Source organism: Lontra canadensis, unplaced genomic scaffold (genome assembly GCF_010015895.1).
Source record: "Lontra canadensis isolate GAN:19392208 unplaced genomic scaffold, GSC_riverotter_1.0 scaffold71, whole genome shotgun sequence".
Lineage (NCBI taxonomy): Eukaryota > Metazoa > Chordata > Mammalia > Carnivora > Mustelidae > Lontra > Lontra canadensis.
This window is the reverse complement of record NW_022631065.1, coordinates 10,732,372-10,751,917: the sequence shown is the minus strand read 5'-3', so window position 1 is coordinate 10,751,917 and position 19,546 is coordinate 10,732,372. Positions and strand designations below refer to the sequence as shown.

Below are 19,546 nucleotides of genomic sequence, written 5' to 3'. Positions count from 1 at the left end.
GAGGGAGAAGCAGGCTCCTCGCTAAGCAGGGAGTCCAATGATGATGTGGGGCTTGATCCCAGGCCCCTGGGATCATGACCGAGGGAAAGGCAGACTCTTGAACAAAAGAGCTACACAGGCGCTGCTTCTTCATCTCTTATTTCACAGTAAAAATGTAGTCAATTATTACTTCTGCTATAAAAAAAATTTTTTTTAAAAAGTAAAAGAAAAAAAATAGTGTACTCGCGGGCTTCACCTCAGACACAGATTACACAAGTTTGTCATTGGCAGGTTTTAACTCACAAGTGTGATTAGCCCCCGGGAAGACAGAAATGTTGTAGTAGAGTGTGATTTGATTCCAAATCTGAGTGAATGGAACTAGGTATGTTGGGTGATGAGGCTTTGCTGGTCTACTTCCTGTTTTAGGCAACACTTGCTCAGGAACTGGGTCTGGGTCTACAGGTAAAGGTTATCAGTAAAAGCCAAATATAAGGTAGTAGAGGAAGCACAGAGAGAGGAAATGAGGCAAGAGCTGGAAAGAAACTGAAGAGGAACCTGATTTTTTTTTTTTTTTCCTTACCATGAGGGACTCTCTGAAATACTTTCACAAAGAGCCTAAGAAAATTGATGAATTAACTTCTGTGTATGACTCATAGACTCCAGGGAGAAGGCTGGTTTATTTCTAGAATGACATTCCTGAGGACAAGGAGGCAGAGGTGGCAGACTCTCCACAGGGAACAAAGGGCTTCAGTACAGCGTGTTGGTACCCACACAGGGGAGGTGTGGTGAGACTCAGATGACTTCATGTCATATTAATGACTTATTCCGTGGCTGAAAAGGGGCGCCAAATGCATTTCTCTTTGACCAGTATGATTAAAACTCTGCCATCTTCCATGAACAGTTCTGAGGATTCATTAACCAAGTATTTCATTCATTCCATCAAGCAGTAATTTTTATTATATACTATATAAAAGATGAAATATTGTACAGGGTACAAAGATTATACGTAAAGGAGTTTGTAAAGCTACACCATTCTTTTTTTTTTTTTGAGATTTTACTTATTTATTTGACAGATAGAGATCACAAGTAGGCAGAGAGGCAGGCAGAGAGAGAGGAGGAAGCAGGCTCCCTGCTGAGCAGAGAGCCCGATGCAGGGCTCGATCCCAGGACCCTGGGATCATGACCTGAGTCGAAAGCAGAGGCTTTAACCCACTGAGCCACCCAGGTGCCCCTACACCATTCTTTTTAAAGAGCTTTTTTGTTTTTTAAAAGATTTTATTTATTTATTTAACAGAGTGGGAGAGAGAGATCACAAATAGGCAGAGAGAGAGGGGGAAACAGGCTCCCCGCTGAGCAGAGAGCCCAATGTGGGGCTCCATCTCAGGACCTTGGGATCATGATGTGAGCTGAAGGCAGAGGCTTAACCCACTGAACCACCCAGGCGCCCCGCTACACTATTCTTGACCATCCTCCTCAAACTGTCATCTGCCACATTTTGTTTTAGGTATTACAGTGATAAATACAAAGTCACTGCCCAAGAAATGTTCCTTGTGAGTAAAGAGAAAGTATCTTTTTTAAAAAAGATTTTATTTATTTATTTGACGACGGAGATCACAAGTAGGCAGAGAGACAGGCAGAGAGAGAGAGGGAAGCAGGCACCCTGCAGTGCAGAGAGCTCGATGTGGGGCTCGATCCCAGGACTCTGGGATCATGACCTGAACTGAAGGCAGAGGCTTTAACCCACTGAGCCACCCAGGTGCCACAAAAGAAAGTATCTTTTTAATAATGTGAATTTTATTCTGTCATAGGCAAAAATGAGAAGTAATTTAATTTTACTGAGCCTGAGGCATGGACTTCAATTTGAGTAACAAGTACAGAAAGAACTGAACCCAAAACTTCAGTGAGGCAAAAATCACTATTAAAGCATGAAAAGGCAGATACAAAATGAAAGAAATGGAATTGAGTGAAGGATCTCTGAAAGTAGAGAGGATAAGAGAGAGAGGGGGAATACATGCAGGGGGTGTGGGAGGAGAAACAGGCTCCCCGCCTAGTGGGGAGCCCGAAGTGGGGCTCCATCCCAGGACTCTGGAATCACCACCTGAGTGGAAGGTAGACGCTTAAAGACTGAGCCACCGGGGCACCCCATACCAGTTAATTTCTAAAATGTGGTTTCCTCAGTTCTCTCCTTTACTAAAGAGCACACACTGCCTTTCTTGATTATTTTCTTTATTTCTCTCACTCACCCTGTACCACTTGGTTCTACTCATTATTCATCAAATACCCCACTCTTCCCTTCTGTGATGGCTCATATGATTCTTTCCCACCCTTGCCTGTTGAGATCTTACATGCCCATTCATTCCGAATCCCCTAGCTCAGTAGCTAGCTTAGAGCTGAAACCTAGCAAATGCCTGTTGAGCTCAACATTTGCTCCCCCTCCTCAGCTCTCATTACCTTTTCCTGTAACTCTTCTGCTTCAACTAAATTAGTCTCCTTGCCACATGACTTCCTTCCTTCCTTAGTGCTTTTATTATTCTGTCAATCCATGGCTCGCTCCTCCCCCAAAACTCAACTACAAACTGACTCTGTCCCGAAAGTTATGCTTAATTATATCCTCCCTTATTTGGGTTTAATCGTCAGCTCCTGGGTATAGGTGGGCTTCATTTAGGCAATACTAATTACTCTTGCTAATCTGTTTCTTCAGAAGGGTTTTCCTCTCTTTCTGTGAGTTTATGAAAAGTGGTGGGATGTGATGGAGAGAGGAGGGTTTGAATTGCCACTTGGAATAGTTATAGGATTTTGGACAAAGTGGGGATATTACAGCCTATTTCATAGTTACAGTGAGGCATAAGAAGTGAGATGATTATCTATGAATGGCATGCCTAGGTCCAACAAATGGCATTTTCTTCTTTTTCTCTCATCAACAAAATGATTTACTCTTACAGGATAAGAGTGTGCTTTCCTTTTTTATAAGCTCTCCTCCCATCACTTCCCTTGGCGACTGCTTTCTCCCCACCACTAACATATATAAGAACACCAAAGGCAGAGAACTGTGTTCCTCACAAATACAAAGAAATGTGCTAAACCAGGCACCTAGGTGGCTCAGTTGGTTAAGCGTCTGCCCTCTGCTCAGGTCATGATCACAGGGTCATGGGATCTAGTCCCGCATCTGGTTCCTGCTCAGTGGGGAGTCTGCTTCTCCCTCTGACCCCCTCCCCCATTTGTGCTCTCTCAAAAATAAATAAAATCTTAAAAAAAAAAAAAAGGAATGTACTAAACCTGGGAAATGGAGAAGAGACTTGTCACTTCTCAGAGATTGAAGGGCAGCTCCCACCTTGACAGGTGAGCAGGAATGAGCTAGTTCCACTCACAGTATGAAACAGGAAGGTTATGGGAGTGAGTGTGGCTGGGAGTGTTTGGGTGGTGAGGACGAGGAAGGACGGGTTCACTGCCAGCAAGGCTGCAAACAGCATTCACATTCAGTGTTTGGATCTGCCCTGCCCTCCTGTGGCCACAAGTAGGATACGTTTTACTGAGCTCTTGCAGAAAGGCCACAATAATAGGAAAAATTAAGAGAGCCAAATGATTGAAAATAAGGCAATGCCTAAAGCAGTCCTTCTCAGAATTCAACCCTGCAAAAAGGTAACAGGGAGAATGTAACACTTTAATACACAAACAGACGTAGAATATCTAAAGTAGAGACCTAGGATAATTGTGCTCCAGCTCAATCCTATAGATTCTCCCCTGTCCTACAAAGGCCTGGACCTATAGGCCAGACCTGTTCCTATAGGTCCAGGTTCCTTTCCTGGACCTATAGGCCAGACCTAGGGTGGGCTTTAGGGGTTCTGGAAACCCCCTTAAATTGTATATAACTTCACCTGTACATGTACAGTTGTATTCTAATAGGGTGGAGGAGGGGGACAGGTCCTTAGCTTTCATCAGATCCTTGAGAGTGTTGTGAGTCCAAAAAAGGTCAAGAGCCACTGCAAAACCTGTGGGACTGTGATAGCTCAGCCTCTCTGAGCCAGTTTGCAATCTTTGCTGTCTAGCTTCTGAATATAGGAGTAGTACAGGATATTAATAACTAGGATAAGTAATCAGAGTTGACAAAGTTTGCTCAGGAACAACTGTGCAGAGTCATTTAACCACTGTCTTTAAATCAACAATGGCATGAAGATAACTTCTAATAGCTCACATTGTTGGGAGCAGCCTGGCTTGTCTCTGAGCTCATGTGCCTCATTTATGGAAGTGATGCTTGAACCCTGGGAAAAAGGAGAAGCTCCTTGAAAGGAGTAGCAGGGTAGTGGTGATTATGTGATGCAGACTCTCTAGAGAAGTTAGTGCAGGACTGACCAAGTGGTGACCATCTTCCTAGGGTTCCAGTCTACAAGACAGCAAAACTAGAAGTGTAATGAGAATAGAGAGACTTTATTTCCCAGAACTATTCTCAGGGAGAGATGAGATGTCATTCATTCATTCATCCTTTCATTCAGTTCATTTGTCTTTCAAATAATTATTTATTTAATGCCTTCTATGATCCAGGCACACTGATTGTGTCAACAATGAAAGAGACAAATTATCTGCTTTTGTGGGTTACATTCTAGTGGGAGAACAAAGAATAAACAAACAATAGAAACAAAAAACAATTACAGATAATGGTAGGTACGATGAAGAAAAATAAAACACAGTAAGAGTATGGCGTGTATGTGTGTGTGTCTTTGTGTGTGTGTGAGAGACAGACAGACAGAGAGAGAAAGTTTTCTCTTCAGGAAGTATATGATCCAAGTTGTAAGAAAATACATTTTATCTAAGGCCTTAAGAGCTCTATTTTCATTTTACAAAAAAAAAATGCAACCCACATGCAAAAGAAGCTGGTCCCTACTGATTGAGATATACCAAAGTCTAAACATAGTTTGACTGGAAAACACTAGACTTAGAAGGTATTTAGAGAGTCCTCTTTTTCTGCACAAACGTATTTATATTTTCTATAAACAAAACAGTATGGAGGTTCCTGAAAAAGTTAAAAATAGAACTACTCTATGATCCAGCAATTGCATCACTAAGTATTTACCCAAGGAATACAAAAATACTAGATGAAAGGGATACATTCACTCCACTGTTTACAGCAGCAGCATCTACAATTGCCAAACTATGGAAATAGGCCAAGTGTCCACCAACTGATGAATGGATAAAGAATATGTGAGATATATATATATATATATATATATATATACACACATATATATATATAATTTTTATGGATATTACTCAGCCATATAAAAGAAATCCTGTCATTTGCAGTGAAATCTTGCCATTTGCCATTGGACTGTGGGACCTAGAGAGTATTATGCTAAGCAAAATAAATTGGTCAGAGAAAGACAAATACTATATGATTTTCCACATATGAGGAATTTAAGAAACAAAATAAATGAGCATTGGGAAAAACGGACAGGGGGCAAACCAAGAAACAGACTCTTAATTATAGAGAACAAGTTGATGGTTGCCAGAGGGGAGGTGGGGAGGAATGGGTTAAACAGGTGAGGGGTATTGAAGAGGGCATTTGTGATGAACATCAGTTATAATATGGAACGGATGAATCTGTACACCTGAAACTAATATTACACTGTATGTTAACTAACCAGAATTTAAATAAAAACTTTAAGCAAAGACTAAAATAAAAAATAAATGTTCAGTAAGTGAATCAACAAAAACAAAACAAAAAGTAAATGCACATGGCATTTTGTTTGATATTACCAAATATCCCTCCAGAAGGGTTGTGCCACTGTGCATTCTACCAGTAATGCAAATATGTTCTCATAATTTTTAACTTTGGCAAATCTAATAGATGGGAAGTAGTACGTTGGTGCAGTCTTAATTTTAATTTCTCTATGAATGAGGTTAAGCATATTTTCCTACTTTTTTTTAAATCTTCATATGTTTAAGGGCCATTTAAAAAATACCCTTTGGGGGTGTCTGGATGGCTCAGTGGGTTAAAGCCTCTGCCTTTGGTCGGCTCAGGTCATGATCCCAGGGTCCTGGGATCGAGCCCCGCATCGGGCTCTCTCCTCATCAGGGAGCCTGCTTTCTCCAATCTCTCTCTCTGCCTACTTGTGATCTCTGTCTGTCAAATAAATAAATAAATAAATAAATCTTAAAAAATACCCTTTGAATTATCCACTCATGTTTTTGTCCATTTTTCTGCAGGGTTTTTGGTCTTTTTCCCCGAAGTTTTCAAGTGTTCTTTCTCTATTAGCGATATTAGCCCTTCCTCTTCATGTTCCTACCCCCCATCCAAGATGTAAATTGCAAATACTTTTTCCAATTTTTTCAGTTGTCTTTTGACTTTATTTAAAATGTATTTTAAAAAATATATTTATTTTTATGTAGTTGAATAAATTACTGCACATGGATTTTGAGTCACAGGTAGAGAAACTTTCCCTATTCTAAGATGATAAAGGCATTCACCAATGTTCTTTTACTACTCTTGAAATATTATTTTTTACGTTTAGGTCCCTGGAACACATGGAATACTTTCTAGATGGTAACAAGTTGCCTGGTACCACTTTAAGAACAAGTCCATCTTTGCCCTTGTAATGTAACAGGCCACCTTCATCCTATACTAAATTTATATCTGTACTCGTGTTTAATTCTGTCCCCAGTTAGTCCTTGTATTGTGCTATCTAGTGCTCCAGTGCTAGGTATATGGTGGGGCGATTTCAGATGGGAAAGTGGCCAGATTGTCCAAGGATGGGAGGGAGTAACACCAGGCATTTGCCAAGTAAAGCAGGAGAATGTACATCTGTAAGTGTTAGGGGATGAGAAGGAGAAAGGAGGAGCAGAGAAGACTTGGGATTTAATCAAAAGAACTTTTAAGTCATAGTCTTGTAAAGAGAGAAATGATGGAGCACTTGAGCTTACTGAAGTGAATGGAATATAGAAAAGGAAGTAAAAAGAAAGAACCAAACTGATTAACAGTGAAGGGGGACTTCCAGTCTGGTTGGGGTCTTATTTCCTTATAAACCATAGCTATAAACTCTAGATAATATAGTTCAAAAAATAAAACAGCTATCTGAGATAATATAGTTAAAAAAATAAAACAACTATGTGAGGACAGCTATCTGAAGACTGTGGAGACTGAACAAAGGTAGATTTCAGAGAGGAACTGGAACTTGGGAACAAGTGACCAGCAAAGAATGAATTCCCCCAAGGGTGGCCTCAGTTGTAACAGTGTGAACCTAGTATAGCAGCTAAAACTTTAATAGAAAGATATATATATATATCTGTATATATCTATATATCTGTCTTTCACTGGCCTTATCAGGGGGAGGAGCCAGGGGCAAGGAGAGCCTCCAGAAAGTGAGGAAGAAATCCAAGAAGGGAGGTAGCCTGAGAACCCTAAATTATGTGTTTAAAACTCAGTCCAGGCACCTTGCTGACCCTTACACCACACATTTATGGGACAAACTGGAAGCAGCTCATAGTGGAGGCTAAACCAATGCAACCGAGATCTGAGTCCCTGACTACTGCAGACCATGACTAGCTACAGTTTGCGTCCAACAAAGTTAGCTGTCTACCAAAACAAACACTTTTCAGGGTAATAAACTAGAATCCAGAGTCCCTATAACAACATTCACAAATTACAACCCAAATGTGTCTGGCATACAGAGTCAGAAAATGTGACCCAGTCTCAAAGGAAAATACAATCAACAGATGCAAACACCAAGATGATAAAGGTATCAGACTTATTACACAAAGATTTTAAAGCAGCATAATTATATAACTATACCTATAAATTATAATTATGTTCAATGAAGAGTAGAAAATATGTTCATAATGAATGATGATATAGGAAATAGGGAAATAGAAAATATAAAAAATATAATATGGAAATTTTAGAACTGAAAAATACATTATCTGAACAAGAAAATTCACCGCATGGGCTTGGGAATGAGAGATGAGAGACAGTGAACTTAATGATAGGTCAATGGAGATGATAATTTAATCTAAAAAAGAGAAAGAAAACACTCTGAACAAAATAAAACCAACCACAGAGGCTTGGAAACTGTAAAACAATTTTAAAAGTCTTAACATGTGGGTAACTGGAGTCCAGGAAAAAGAGACAAAGAGGAATGAGATGGAAAAAATATTTGAGGAGATGATGGCAGGAAATTTCCCAAATTGAATCAAAGATATACATTTATAGGTTGTGATACTGTGGCTTATAGTAAGAGGTATATATTTGATCTTTGTCTTTTTTCTGGAAGAGCTCCTAAAACCTTTGGAATTTCCTAAGTGAGAGAGCAATAAAGGTATCTTTTGTCATGTTAGTGAGGTGACTTTTGGGAAGCACCTAAGGATGGGGTCAGTTGCCAGAGAAGTCAGTCCTGTGTTTAGAGTGTTGGAACATTCAGCTCCACACTGTGACCTCTGGGGAGGAGAAAGGGACCCAGAAGTTGAATCACTTGTCTATGGCCAATGAATTAATTAACTGTGCCTATGTAATGAACTCCCCATAAAACCCCCTAAAAGGACGTGGTTCAGAGAGCTTGTGGGTTGATGAACATGTAGAGATTTGGGGAGAGTGGTGTATTGGGAGAGGGCCTGAAAGCTCTGATCCTTTGTCCTCACACTTTGCCCTATGCATTTCTTTTATTGGGCTGTTCCTGAATTATATCCTCCTGTAATAAAATGGTAATCTAGTAAGTAAAATATTTCTCTGAGTTCTGTGAGCCACTCTAACAAATTAATCAAATCCAAGGAGGTAGTCACTGGAAGTTCTGATCTATAGCTGATCACTCAGAAGGAGAGGTGACAACCTGGACTTGTGATTGGTATCTGGTATGTGTGTGTGTACATGTACACATGTGTGAGATTTTATGGGACTGAGCCCTTAATTTGTGGATCTGATGTTATCTCCAGATAGTGCTGGAATTGAGTTAAGTTGTAGAATTGCTTGTGGGAATTGCTTGTGGGAAAATGCTCCCACACATTGAAATCGGGTACAGAATGGTTATAGATTCAAGAAGCTCAGTAAACCCTAAATAAGAAATCTCTGCCTACTCACATCATTGTAAAGCTGCTGAAAAACAAACATAAAGTGAAAATTTTTGAAAGCTGCCAGATAAATGATCCTTTACATACAGGGGAAAGTGATTCAAGGACTGTGATATTTGATTAGAAACCATGGAAGACCAGAAGATAGTGGAACAACATTTTTAACATGCTGAAAGAAAGAAATATTCTGTCAACCCATAATTCTATATACAAGAAAAATACCCTCCAAGAATGAAGTTGAAACATGCATTTTTGGATAAATAACAACTAAGAGAATTTGTCACCATCAGAACTAGCTATAATAAATAAAAAAATTCTTTGAGCTGGAGGACATAATATCCAAAGGAAATGTGGATCTTCAGGAATGAATGAAGAGCACTGGAAAAGAAAAGAATACTTTTCTCTTGGTTTCTTTAAAATACACATGACCATTTAAAGTAAAATTTATAATAATGTCTTGTGTAATTTATAATGTAGATGTAATCCACACATGGCAACTATAAAATAAAAGACTGTGTGTGTGTGTGTGTGTGTGTGTGTGCGTGTGTGTGTGTGTGTGTGTGTGAAGGGGATAAATGGACCTACATGGTTGCAAAGTTTCTATATTTCACATGAAATGGAACTATATTAATTCTAAGTAGGCTGCCGAAAATTAAAAAATATCTTTTAACCCCTGTAAGGTTTCTACATTTTATGTAAAATATTATCATCTTATTTTATTTATTTTATTTTATTATTTATTTGAGAGAGAGCACAAGCTGGGAAGGGGGGCAGTGGGAAGAGTAACAGAGGGAGAAGGAGAAGCAGGGAGAGAGACTGTGGGGCTCCCTGGGATCTTGACCTGAGTTGAAGGCAATCAACTGACTGAGCCACCCAGGTGCCCCTCTTATTTTATTTTTTTAAGTGACCTCTATACCCAGTGTGGGGCTCAAACTCATAATCCCAGGATCAAGAGTCTCACACTCCACTGACTGAGCCAGCTAGGCACTCTAAAGTATTATAATCTTGGCGCTTCAGTGTTTTATGTGAAGTGGTACTATACTGACTCTGAGTAGACTATGAAAAGTTAAGAATCTATAACATAATCCCTAGAGAAGCCACTAAAAATTAATGTAAGGAAATATAGCTAAATGACAAAATATAAATTAAAACAGAATCCTAAAAATATTTAATAATCTAAAAAATGTGAGAAAGCAGGGAAAGGGTGAACAAAAACCAGAGAAGACAAAAAAAAAATAAATAAAATGGTACACCTAAACCCAACCATATTAATACTTATGGTAAATGTTAATGGACTATATATTCCAAGTAAAAGGCAGAGATTAGCAGAATGGATTAAAAAGCAAGACCCAATTATACACTGTCTATAAGACATACATTTTAGTATAAAAACATAAAATGGGCTGAAACAAATGGATGAAAAAAGATGAACCATAAATACAGTAGGACCCAAGAAAAATAAAAACATGTTATACAAAGATTTGTTTATGGATATTTGCAGCAGCTTTAGACACAATAGCCCAAAATTGGAAACAAGTGAAACACCCATTAACAGGTGGATGATTAAAAAAAATGTGGAATATTCATACAATATACTACTAGTCAGCAATAATAAGAAATTATGGTTTAAACAACAACATGGGTTAATCTCAAAGTCTAAAAGAAACAAGTCAGATATAAAAGAATATGTACTATATGATTCCATTTATATAAAATGCAAACTAATCTACAGACAAAAGCCACATCAGTGGCATACACTAGGGAATGAGGGAGGAAGGGAGTGTAAAGGGGCAAAAGGAATCTTTTAGGGATGATAGAAATGTTCTCTATTTTGATTGTGGTGATGATTCGTGGGCATATACAACTGTCAAAACTCATTGAATTTATACTTTGAATGGGTGCAATGTACGGTATGTAAATTACTCCTTCAAAATGTCGGAGAAGAAATTTTTTTAAACCTCCATTTTCAAATATCTTTAGATTTTCTGTTAACTCTAAAAAAATCTTTAATTCAATTTCAAAAAAGGGAAGAACTAACATTTTCTGAGACTATAGCTTCTGTTAATGAAATAAGCACATGTCTCTCTGTGTTGAAAATCTTTAGGTAATAAATACACCAGTTGTTCTAATTTAGTCTTAACACTACAGGGAAATGACTTTATTGTGGTTATCAAAGACAAACCCAATGAACAACTGCATTTTCTGGTCTATTTTCCAAGACATTGGAAGGGGGAAACAATTCACTTGTGGAGTTTGACAACTGCACTGAAGCATGAAGCATACGATAGGTTTTTTCGTTTTTATTTTTTATTTTTTTCTGGACTCCTTTAGGAAGCAACGAATCTTTACCTTCTATGTTTGGGTTGTTAACATTTGGTGTTTCCTGAGAACACATATGGATACAATAGCTTTCCAAAAGAGCTGACATTGATCTCTAGCAAAGGAAATACTAAACAGATGGTTTGAGAGCACTTAGAAAGGGAACTTGATATCCTTGTGTACAAGGCTGAGAAGTGCAGGCTGGCTGACAGCATCGTTAGGTTGATTTGTAACTGGCTGAAAGACTTACACACTCAACCAGTGCACTGCTGTCAATCTGGACAGATGCCCTTTGGATACCAAAGTGCATTGATCATACCAGCCCTTTTAATTTTGGCATATTTATTACTTAGCCATTCTTTAGAAAGCTATTATAAAATTTTTATTATACGCAAGCGAACACATGTAACCTATATGTAAGCTACAAGCGTAACAGCAAAAGGAACATTCATGAATCCTTTATTCAGCTTAAGATGTAGAATATCAACAATACTATAAGATATCTGTTATGTTTTTTTTTTCCTGATCTTCTGCAAGGGAAAACTTGTCACATTGAGGTTTTTTTTTATTTTAAAGATTTTATTTATTTATTTGACAGATAGAGATCACAAGTAGGCAGAGAGGCAGGCAAAAAGAGAGAGAGGAGGAAGCAGGCTCCCTGCCGAGCAGAGAGCCAGATGTGGGGCTGGATCCCAGGACCCTGGGACCATGACCTGAGCTGAAGGCAAAAGCTTTAACCCACTGAGCCACCCAGGCGCCCCTGGATAGTAAGCATTTAATAAATGTTGCTATTATTATGATCCATAAACAAAAGTTAGTGTAGGTTAAGAGACTAATGCTTTTATTTCACATTTCTCCTCCTTGAGGCTCAGACCTTAACTTAAAAATGAGTAAAGCTATCAGCATTATTCCCTCCACCAATGGCTCTTTTATGGTGTTAACTTTGGCTGCTGGAATTGACAGGCTCTCTTAGACCCTAAATTTATGATCGAGATCCAGGTTTAGGGATCTTCTCTAAAGAGCAGGGTTGGCATATGTGTAAAGAGGGCATATAAAGATAAAGAAGGCCGCCAGCTTTCCCTGTGAGAGGTATACATCATCATAACTCTATTTCAAAGACTAACAATTCTAGTCCTCTTTTAAGAGCAAAAGAGGAACAAAATGGATAAATAACAGAAAAGAAAGGCTACCAAATCTGTGGGAAAGTTTTATAATACTATGTTACATGAAAACAAAATACCATATATGTGAATTTTAACTATGTAATCTAAACATGATTGTGAAAACCAAGAGACAATGTGTAAAAATAAAATCAGTATATTGGGATAGTTCAATTATAAATGGCTTTAAATTTAAACATTTTTTATGGTCATATCTTCTTTTTCAATAAAAAATTATTAAAGCTTGAAAATTTTCTCAGTAAAAAGGCATATATAAAAAGGTCCCATTATTACTATTATTTTTTAAAAAGATTTCATTTATTTGTTTGTCGGAAATAGAGAGCGAGAGATAACACAAGCAGGGGGAGTAGCAGGCAGGAGAAGCAGGCTCCCTGCCAAGCAAGGAGCCTAATGCAGGACTCAATTCCAGGACCCTGGGATCATGACCTGAGCAGAAGGAAGACACTTAACTGAGTCACCCCCGCATCCCATACTGTTACTACTGTTAATACCACAGATAACATTTATTTACTGCTCACATGTGCCAGGCACTGTTCTAAGTGCTTTACATGCAAGGTGTATTTAATCTCTCTGATATGAGGAATTCGAGAGGCAGGGCAGGGTGTTATGGGGGGTAGGGAAGGAAAAAATGAAACAAGATGGGATCGGGAGGGAGACAAACCATAAGAGACTCTTAATCCCATGAAACAAACTGAGGGTTGCTGGAAGGTGGTGGGGGTAGGGATAGGGTGGCTGGGTTATGGACATTGGGGAGGGTATGTGCTATGGTGAGTGCTGTGAAATGTGTAAGCATGATGATTCACAGACCTGTACCCCTTGGGCAAATAATACATTATATGTTAATAAAAAAAATCCCTATGAGGCAGCTGCTCTTATTAGTCCTATTTTGTAAATGAAAAAAATTGTGAAATAAGAAGTTTAAATAACTGCTCAAGGTCACACAGTTCTCCAGTAAAATGTAAAAATCCAACTGGATGGTTGAATAAACAGTGATGAATTTATACAGTAAAATGCATCACATGTGTTAAAAGGAATAGATTAGTTCTTTCTGTGTCAATATGAAAAAAAATGGATAATTAACCAAATGAAAAAAATAAAAATGCAGACAGAATAGTGAGTACTGTATAGTTACATTTTGGTAAAAGTATTGATAACAGTAATAATGTTACATGTGTGTCCATATCCATGTACATGTAAGGAAAATTATTTAGCAGAATGTGTGCTATGGTACTAATGGTGGTTTTCTCTGGAGAGCAGAATTTTGAATCATTTGAACAGTTTATATTATATACTTATACAATGTTTAAATTTGTACAACATTTTTTAAGAGATCATATTGCTCTTTTTTTAAAGATTTTTTTTTTTTTAATTTGAGAGAGAGAGAGAAAGTGGGAGAGAACATGTGAGGGGAGAAGGTGAGAAGGAGAAGCAGACTTCCCGTGGAGCTGGGAGCCTCATGTGGGACTCCATCCCAGGGCTCTGGGAACATGACCTGAGCTGAGGGCAGTCGCTTAATCAACTGAGCCACCCAGGCGCCCTAAATTTGTACAACTTATAATAAAAAATGGTACAATGACCAGACAAAAGCTACTACAAAGAGAGCTAGGCTGGATCTTTTAGCTAAATTTTAAAATAAAGAAAAAACGCACCAGTTAGACCAAACAGGAACAGATGAAAGAAAGCACCATTTATGGGACACCCGGGTGGCCTAGTCAGTTAAGCCTCTGCCTTCAGCTCAGGTCATGATCCCAGGGGTTCCTGCTCAGTGGGGAGTCTGCATCTCCTTCTGCACCCCCCCTCACGCATTCTCTCTCTCTCTCTCTCTCGCGTGGGCGCGCGCACACACACTTGCACTTTCTCACTCAAATAAATAAATATAATCTTTAAAAAAAAGCACCATTTATGTGGTTGAAAGAAAATATAAAATAGGCTATATGGTCTGAATATTTATAGAAAACTTAAACTGATACGAGTGTGATTTAATCTTTTAATTTTAGATTTTGTTAAAAAACTTTCTAAAATGTGAGTCTACTTTCTTCATTTCTTTTTTTTAATTATAACTTTCTTTTAAGATTTCATGTGCTTATTTGACAGAGAGAGATAGCAAGAGCAGGAACACAAGAAGGGGGAGTGGGAGAGGGAGAAGCAGGCTTCCCGCTGAGCAGCTGGATGTGAGGCTCCATCCCAAGACCCAGGGATCATGACCTGAGCTGAAGGCAGACAGGCAACAACTGAGCCACCTACTTTCTTCATTTCTAAATTCATTCTTATTTTGATGATTCTGGATCTTGCACTCTCCAAGTCATCTTTATAATTAGTTCTCACTGGGCAGGATTGCACTAAAGGAGACAGAATTTTTTTTTTAATTTTTTAAACATATAATGTGTTATTAGCCCCAGGGGTACAGGTCTGTGAATCGCCAGGTTTACACACTTCACAGTACATACCATAGCACATACCCTCCCCAATGTCTATAACCCCATCACCCCTCCCCCTTCCCCCCCAGCAACCCTCAGTTTGTTTTGTGATATTAAGAGTCTCTTATGGTTTGTCTCCCTCCTGAACCCATCTTGTTTCATTTCTTCTTTTCCTACCCCCCAACACTCCCACGTTGCATCTCCACTTCCTCATATCAGGGAGATCACATGATAGTTGTCTTTCTCTGATTGACTTATTTCGCTAAGCATAATACCCTCTAGTTCCATCCACGTTTTTGCCACAAATGGCAAGATTTCATTTCTTTTGATGGCTGCATAGTATTCCATTGTATATATATACACCACATCTTCTTTATCCATTCATCTGTTGATGGACATCTAGTTTCTTTCCATAGTTTGGCTATTGTGGACATTGCTGTTATAAACATTCATGTGCACGTGCCCCTTCGGATCACTAAGTTTGTATCTTTAGGGTAAATACCCAGTAGTGTAATTGCTGGATTGTAAGGTAGCTCTATTTTCAACTTTTTTTTTTTTTAAAGATTTTATTTATTTATTTGACAGACAGATCACAAGTAGGCAGAGAGGCAGGCAGAGAGAGAGGAGGAAGCAGGCTCCCTGCTGAGCAGAGAGCCTGATGCGGGGCTCGATCCCAGGACCCTGGGATCATGACCTGAGCTGAAGGCAGAGGCTTTAACCCACTGAGTCACCCAGGCGCCCCTATTTTCAACTTTTTAAGGAACTTCCATTCTGTTTTCCAGAGTGGTTGCACCAGCTTGCATTCCCACCAACAGTGTAGGAGGGTTCCCTTTTCCACATCATTGCCAACATCTGTCATTTCCTGACTTGATAATTTTAGCCATTCTGACTGGTGTGAGGTGGTATCTCATTGTAGTTTTGATTTGTATTTCCTTGATGCCAAGTGATGTGGAACACTTTTTCATGTGTCTGTTGGCCATCTGGATGTCTTCTTTGCAGAAATGTCTGTTCATGTCCTCTGAACCTACTAGGGAGGATTCTGGTGGCCTGAGGAACTATGATGGCTTCACCGAGGTCATGGCCCATTCTTTGTGACCATGAAAGTAAGGTGTTACTAGAGAATGGGGATTCAGCAGATGCTGGGCAGACCAAGAACTATCTCCACAGGTATCACTGTCATCAGTTCATTCAACAAATATCACCTGTAATCTAGAATATTCTACACACTAGGACATAGAAATAAGTAAAACAAATTCCTAATCCTAAGGTACTTAGAATTTAATCCAGAAAGAAAAGATATCAAGTAGTTTCAGATTAGATGAGAAGACAAAATTATCACCCAGTGGTGAACAATTCCTCATGGCATATAATAAAGTGCTAAAATGTTTGGTATACACCACAAGGCTATCGTTATTCTAAGGAGAGGAAAATCAATATAGTAATCAGGAACATGAATTAGGCCTTAAGGGATGGGGAAGATTTGGTTGGAAGAAGATAAGGGAAGGAACTCAGAAGAAAGAAGAGGGAATTCAAAGGAAAAGACAACTATAAGTGAAGAAATAGAGAGAGAAAGAAAGACATTCAGTGAGGAGACTGACTTGAGAAAAGCAGAGTGTGCCAAGTGGGTAACAGCTCATAAATGACACAGCTAAGGCTGGTTATCCTCCCTCCCGGACCAAAACAATATCAGTGGCCTAATGAAGCTGGAAGGATTCACATGTGTCAGGTTTGGAGTGGAAACACACACTTAGATTTAACTCTCTCACCTAATTAGTGTGTTATCCAAGTGTGACCAGAAAGCGATCAATGGTATCAGAATAGGGGCTCCTCCCATGTGCATAACCTTGGAGAAGGCCAATACATGCAGAAAGGACTGTTGAAGGGTGAACAATAACTTGAGTGTTGGATAAATTAAAACTGGTTAAAAATATCTTAAACTCCATAATTTAGGAATCTCTCCTTGACTTTCTGACCAAAATCTTTTCATAAATTTCCACTGCCTTAGAATAAAATCTAAAGGTCTTAGAAAGGCATATATGGCCTTTCTTGATCAAATTCTTGCCTACCTTCATAGACTTAACTCCTGCTTCTGCCTAACCTGCTCTAGTAATAAGGAACCATGGGCACTTCCCTGAAAGTTGATTAATCTTGCTTTCTCATGCCCCCATGTCTCCTTTTTGAGTGCCCTTGTTTCTTCCTCTACATGATTAATTCCTATATGATCTTTAAGACTCAGTTCAAATATTTTCTGCTCTAGGAAATTTAGAATTATTAGTGATTTATGTAGGATTTATTGGCAGAGACATGGGTATTAGTGGTTGCCGGGTTGGGGTAGGCAGGTTGGGGACACCAGAGCTGGGAAGCTAGCAACTAAGAACCCCATTATGGAGAGGTGGGAAGGACATAGGAGGCAGGGCATATGTGAGCTGAGACTCTAGTCCCCTGGCACATGCTTCATTGTTTCATCAAACTTCACTTATAAAATATAAATCCAAAGATAAAATTTTTAAGAATTTCAAGAGAGCAACGAAAGAGCATTAAATCCCAAGCATAGGGTGTTTCTGAATGCTGGGCCCTGTGTGACTATATTGGTCATAAGTACATGAAGCCAGCCCTGCACATAAGTCTGTTTATTCAGCATTGGTTATAATAGCAAAGTGTAGTAAACAAAATTGTTCATTAATAAGTGATTAAACAAACTATGATCCAACCACACAATAAGAAAATCATACAGCCAGTAAAAAATAAGACAGATCTATAGATACTAACAGAGATGGCTATCCAATGCACAAAGAAGGTTATGGAATATTATGTATATTATGATTCTGTTAAAATACTAAATATATACTTAATATATATTAGGCCTATATATATATACACTTAGAAACACCTGTTTAAACTGTAGAGAAATCTGTTGGGGTCATTTAATTGAAGAATAAAAAGACCATGGAAAATAATCTTCCTGACTACTCATTAAAATTCTTTTTACCTTTTCTTTTAATTCTTACCATCGCTGCCAAGCTCTTCAGCAGGGGATACTGAGTCCATATACTCTAGGTCTCCCTTAGTGATTTCAACCACCTGAAGTCTCCTGACCCTGACTAGGTCTGTATCTTTCAATCCTTCCTCCAATTGTTTGACCACCTCCTTTCCAGGCTGGGAAGTCAGAACAGTAATCTGGAAATAAATCCAAGAATCAATGTGTCTACTTTGATGTACACAGTGAAGAACATAGTAGGTTAGATCTGGAGGATAGACACAGCAGAAGTCTGTGGCAGTGGCTATTGTCTTTGAAGCAGAGAAGATTTTATGGTAACTTACAAATCAAATTTCATTTGACAGATTCTGGTGGAAGAGGTCTGGTGGGACAAATCATTACAGGACCCTTCCAAACAGGTAAGGCCTATCCCAGAAAGCGACCAGTGAGAAGTCATCCCTATGTTTTAATTTAAGATTGCTTGAAGTTTCTCATGCTCAAAATGCTTCAATTTTATAAGGCAATGAAGGAAATAGAATCCTTAAATTCCACTCACTAAGTGTGTACTAAATATCAGAGAATCTCTATGCTTCTTTCTCATGGTTGTGCTTCTACATAGATTTCTCTCCTTGTTCAACCTGCATACAGGTGAGCTGTTTCTTCTGCTTTCTTAACTCTAAAATGTACTCACTCTTGATCAATATATCTAACCTGAAGAGATACTGAGGTGTTTGTTTATAATCTGAATATTTTATTTCACCTGAGTAAATCTGCCAGATGTTTTTATTAGCAATTTTGTCTTTAATTTGAAAATCTGGAAGGCAAATATTAAATATATGCAATTCTCTTCTGTACTTAGACATTTATTTTTGGTGTTTGGAATGTTTCTTTGGGGGGAAGAGTGAGTGAGCACGTGTATGTGTGCATGGAGGGGGGAAGCAGCAAAACAGAGGGAGAGAGAATCTTAAGCAGGTTCCACCACCAGCATGGAGCCTGATGCACACAGGGTTCGATCTCAGGATTCCAAGATTGTGACCTGAGCAGAAATCAAGAGTCAGGCTCTTAACCGACTGAGCCACCCAAGTGCCCGAGTGCTTGGACATTTTTGATTAATGAAGGATGCAGATAAAAGCACAGTTGTTTTTAAAAATATATCTGTTTGATGCCTGAGATTTCCAAAGACTGAATGTGTTTTAACTCATAGTCACTCATGCACCCAGTGGAGTACCCAGGCATGACTTACTTATATTTTTTAAGATTGTCTTAGTCTGCACTAGAAGTTTAGCAATCTTTAAATTTGCACATTTGCTAAGTCCAAGAAAATTTACTCAATTTGATGCCAAGATTTGATTAAGAACAACTGTAAGTTCTGAAGGGTGCAAAGGAAATATAAATACAGACAGCAATCTAGGCAGTTTACCAATTACTTTATAAGCTCCAAAAATCCAGAGGCAGATGGCATATTCAGATTTTGATTTCAGTTTTTCATCGTAATTCACTTCAGCCCATATTTTTAGCATTTCTCTCTATGCTGGCTCTGTATAAGAATTACACAGGCTATAGGAAAAAGAGAACATATCTCTTGCTCGCAGGGAGATGAAAATCTAGACTTGAAAATTACC

At 38.6% G+C, this 19,546-nt stretch overlaps 1 protein-coding gene across 2 annotated transcripts in view; it reads right to left on the bottom strand.

The window, feature by feature from the left end:
• M1AP (meiosis 1 associated protein) overlaps positions 1 to 19,546 on the bottom strand; it is a 77,443-nt gene that overhangs the window by 23,054 nt on the left and 34,843 nt on the right. For both annotated transcript variants that reach the window (XM_032880713.1, XM_032880714.1), the window contains exon 4: positions 17,956 to 18,124. In XM_032880713.1, the coding sequence (XP_032736604.1) occupies positions 17,956 to 18,124 (169 nt within the window). The remainder of the gene's footprint in view (positions 1 to 17,955; positions 18,125 to 19,546) is intronic.